Raw genomic sequence first — 4,688 nt, 5'->3', positions numbered from 1 at the left:
AAAAAAACAGACTGGATGTTTTGTATGCAGTTAGGAAGTTCACCGGAGTAGATGATGCTGGCAAAATTGAGAGTCCTGAGGGAAAATGTAAATGAGCAGCAAATGATAAAATGCAGATTTTAGAATATCAAGTTGAAGTCTATCCGCAAGAGAGGCACTGAAATTGATCTCTTTATATAAAGCCAACATTTGATAATACTAGTCTTTTATAAGGGAAGGGGCTAGTATAAATAGAAATTCTGAAATATGAAGCAGTTTTATGAAAGTGTAGCATGTATCATGAACTAAGTAAGATACCTGTAACTGTTAGGACCATGAATGTTGTTTGAATTAATTAAAGTACTGGTAGTCTTCTGAAGGTTGTGTGTCCTGAATCTCAACCCTATACACATACTGAACAAATAAGATCATAAAACATTATATAGGTACCCCCACCCACAAGTCCTCAGCTCCTTTCAAAACAAACAAACACACAAACAAACTACCTTCCTATGGCTCCAACCTTTCTTATATACTGGCTTGTTTGGTTTTCATTGAAGAACATTACAGGTCACTAATCCTATCCAAGGACGTTGAATGTAAAAGTAAAAAGGAGCCATAAAAGTCAACTTGTGTGTGTGTGTGTGTGTGAGAGAGAGAGAGAGAGAGAGAGAGAGAGAGAGACACAGAGAGAGAGAGAGAAAGAGAGAGAGAGAGAGAGAGAGAGAGAGAGAGAGAACAAGAAAGATATACACTATCATTCTTTCCCTTTTCTGATTAGACCTTACTGTTCCTCTCAGAGCCAGGGGAATGTGCTTCAGCCATCTCTCCCATAGCTTCTACCAGCTGGCTGGCTCTCTACATTCTCTTTAGGACAGAATGAAGGAATCAAGGTGAAAAATCACAGATGCTTTCTAATCTTAAATTAACTTAAAGAAGTATGTATATACAACATCAAGTCAGGCTTCTCTGTTTTATGTGAAGAAATAATACCCTTTCCCACTTGGCACTGGGTGAAGGAGATCCCCCAAGTGTGTCTCCTTCACCTCCCTTTCTCTCTCCTGCCTTCCCTTCCTCCCTTACCCCTCTCTCTTACTCACCCATGTGCGCACGCGCACACAGTACCCCCTTTTCCTCAGACAACATAACAAACCACACAGTTGGGAATGATTCAGATGTTTCCAGTCTCCATCCAAAAATGAGCAAAAATAGTTTCCACTTAATTTATAAACAGATTTTTTCTGCACATTTCCTAAAAATTAAGGGGAAACTATCAAAAATATAGCCACTCTTTCTCCCAAAATTGCTGATTAGTCACAGGCCAAGACATCTTTTTTATAAAATACACTTGTGTTTCCCCAGCCAGGAGACTAGAACTATAGCTGTATACTGCCAAATGCCTGATCTATCACCCCATGTTTTTGGCTATTCTGAAACAACCAGTGTTCTGTACACACAGGCTTATTGTACCCAGTCTCTTTGTTATCTCAGCAGTACATATGGATGCCGGTATTTCTGTGTGGAATATTTTTCAAAGCCCATGCCTTATTATGATCCTAACACCTGAAAATATTTGGCACTGTTTACTCCATCTGCTCCATATTCCCCACTCTTCTTACTCCCCACCCCCATCTTTTGTCATTGTGAAGCTGAAAGTTATGAAATTATGTCCTTTTCCTGATGCTGCTAATCATGGGCCTACCTACAGAATGTGTAGTTGCTGGAGCATAAAGTTAGTTTCAGAGAGGAAACAGCAGTTAAAAAAGGATAGTTGACTCTGCCTGGAGACTGCTTTTCAGTGCCAGTCCAATTACTACACAGGTCTGTTAACATTCACCAAATCACTTAGTGGAAGAAAGTCTCAATTTATGAAATTTTAAAATGCAAGGCCTGGACTAGACCAGGTGCATGGCCTAACAATTTGATGACTAAGCATTTAAGTCAACAAGATTACCCTCTGTAGCCCCAGAAGAATAAAAGTTTCAGCTTCCCTGAAATGAAAACATTGACATCGACTCTTACAAACATTAGATATATTCTTGCTCTTAACCAAAAAAGCTGAGAAGAGGTGGCATGTTGGAAACAACTCATTATCCAAAGGGGCATAAACCACTGTAAGTGTGACGCTCTCAATATTGTGTGCAGTAAATTACAGACAAGAACATGGACCACTTCCAACTACTGCTACCCGTAGCAACACTAATTTCCATGTAAATTTGACTAAGTTTACCAGGTTCTAACAGAAGGAAAGCCTCCATTCCCTTCCTGCCCACCCCCATGCTATCTGGACCTTCCTTCTAGCCTGCCTTATTAAGCAGTTAGATTCTATTTGGGGGTGGTGATCTTACTATTCATTTAAATGCTTTATTTATGTTAGATTTCATTTTATTTTATAATGAACACATAATTAAATGTGTGATGATACAATATTCATTGTAGAAATAACAATTGTTTTAAATTATAGAGCAATGTGGGCAATTATGCATTTAATTTGTATATAACAGCATCTAATGTACATTACAGGTTTTACTGCTCCAGAAGTCCTGAGACATTTAACATCTAAAATTAACAAATTTAACTTTTTAAATTGAAAATACTTTTTCCATACAATATATTCTGATTCTACAAAAATATGGAATGCTTCACAAATTTGTGTGTCATCCTTGCACTGGGGCCATGCCAATTAATCTTCTATCATTCCAATTTTAGTATATGTGTTGCCAAAGCTAGCACTAAACATTTTATTTAGTCTGGAATTTATGTTAAGTAGCTTCCTTCTTTGAGAAAAATTATACCATACATCAGGAAAGCAACAAGGCTCCAACAGGTCGCTACACCTGACATTTGTGACCAATCAAAGTGAGGTAAAAGACTTTTCAAAACTAGGCACTCAGGCTTGCAAATAAATATTATTTAACGTAACTTCTCAAACCTGCACACTGAATACAAAAGACTGGAAATTTGTAAGATGGAGTCTGCAAACAGGTGTATTAGCCTGGGCCGACGAAAGCAAACCTAGGCACGAACTCAAATACTAGGTTACATAGTCACTACTTTCACGTTCCATTTTTAGTTCAGGTGTTTGACCACACCTCCTGATTTGGTGATCCATTGGTGTTAAGAATTAGCTCTAAGTGAAGTGCTCACTGGCAATCTGCAGTGGCTAGTGCTAAACACTGCTTTCTTTGCTGTACTGGTGAGGTATTTTGTTGTTGTTGTTGTTGTTACTTGCAGAGCTGGAGCTAGAAGCCTGGGACTTGGCACTTGCTCTGCAAGCACTCTTATCACTGAGCCACATCCCCAGACCTTGCAAGCACATGTACATACGAATGTCCTCCACACATCTCTCATCTGCGTAGATACACTCAGACACCTCCACCCACACCTCCACAGAGGCCTAGCCAAATGTATGCAAATAAACACACATGCTAATTTCGATATACCTACACAGGGACTCACATACTAAAGAGACGAGGTGGAAAGATCATAGCAAAGATATAATGCACAACGTGTCACAGAGGAGAAAGGCTGCTGTTACCCTTGTGAAGTGCACCATGAGCTTCCTTCCCCAGAACTACCCATAACGACACAAACACAAGCAGGTGTGTGTAATACATAAGTCCCAGGGAAAACTTGCAGTGAGTAGGTTATTCTCTATGAAAATAACTTGACTTAGTCGACCTATAGAAAAAGTGACCCAGTTTATTGGGGACCTTGCTAACTGTACAACTACGTACTAAATCAAAATTGTGAGGGGGGGGGAATACTGCTTACCTTTAATTTCTCAAATCGATCATTCAGAGAAGCGACCTGATGGTCTCGGTGACGACCCACCAGTTTGCATAAGGCACAGATCAATTGGTCATCAGATACACAGTACATGTTCACCTTCTCATTCTCGTGGTCCAGGCAGGTAATCCCTCGAAGATGTGTGTCTGAAACTGGTTCCACCAGGCGATGGCTGGTGAAAGGTTTCTTGTTGGGATGTGTGGCCCGAAGGCAACGGTCACAGTAGGAGACCTCACAGGTGATGCATGTCTTTACAGCATCTCTCGGAGGGTCCTGCTCACAGAATTGACATGCAATCCTCTCACTCGACATGGCGGAGCTAGGCCTGTAAGTCCTCTCCCGGCGGCTCTCACTTGGAGAATTGGGCCCACTGACTGAAGCCTTCTGGAAGCGATCAATAATGTTCTGCAGGGTCACATTCCTCTTGAGGCCATCCAGGCCCCGGTGATTCAGCGAGATAACATACCTGCATGTAGGACACTGGAAAGCAGTAATGGGTTCAATGGATTCACCGGAGCTGCAGCTTGAGACCAAGATGCGGTGGGCACAGCTAAAACATAGGCTGTGAGCGCAAGGGAGCAGAAGGGGGTCTTCAAACAACTCGAGGCAGATTGGACAGGTCAATTCCGACTCCAGTGTTTCCATCTTTAGTGAAAATAATCCTGCTGAGGCATTAAGAACCGCAGAGGCTGGGCTCTCACCTGCAAGTAACACAAAGTAAGAGTCATTAAGCATTTCCAAAGGAAAAGTGATTGCAGAATAATTATATTGTAACCAACGGAGACTTTCAGCCTGATAGATTCCCCAGGGATGCTTAAGCAATAGGGATTATTGGGAAATTAATCAGGAAGCTTTTCTGCGCCCCACTCTCCTCAAACCTTCTTTTAGACACTTGCCTGAGGGTTTTTTTTTTTGGGGGG

The 4,688-nt window shown here is 41.1% G+C and overlaps 1 protein-coding gene and 1 non-coding gene across 3 annotated transcripts in view; both read right to left on the bottom strand.

The window, feature by feature from the left end:
- Mid2 (midline 2) overlaps window positions 1–4,470 on the bottom strand; it is a 96,411-nt gene extending 91,941 nt beyond the window's left edge. For both annotated transcript variants that reach the window (XM_031368752.1, XM_031368753.1), the window contains exon 1: window positions 3,754–4,470. In XM_031368752.1, coding sequence (XP_031224612.1) covers window positions 3,754–4,413 — 660 coding nt within the window. In that variant the 5' untranslated portion in view covers window positions 4,414–4,470. The remainder of the gene's footprint in view (window positions 1–3,753) is intronic.
- On the bottom strand, window positions 2,606–2,712 carry LOC116095976. The gene has a single exon (XR_004120788.1). It is a non-coding gene; the product is annotated as a U6 spliceosomal RNA (small nuclear RNA).
- Window positions 4,471–4,688: the final 218 nt, after the last annotated feature.

Source organism: Mastomys coucha, chromosome X (assembly GCF_008632895.1).
Source record: "Mastomys coucha isolate ucsf_1 chromosome X, UCSF_Mcou_1, whole genome shotgun sequence".
NCBI lineage: Eukaryota > Metazoa > Chordata > Mammalia > Rodentia > Muridae > Mastomys > Mastomys coucha.
This window is presented reverse-complemented; position numbering and strand designations above follow the sequence as displayed.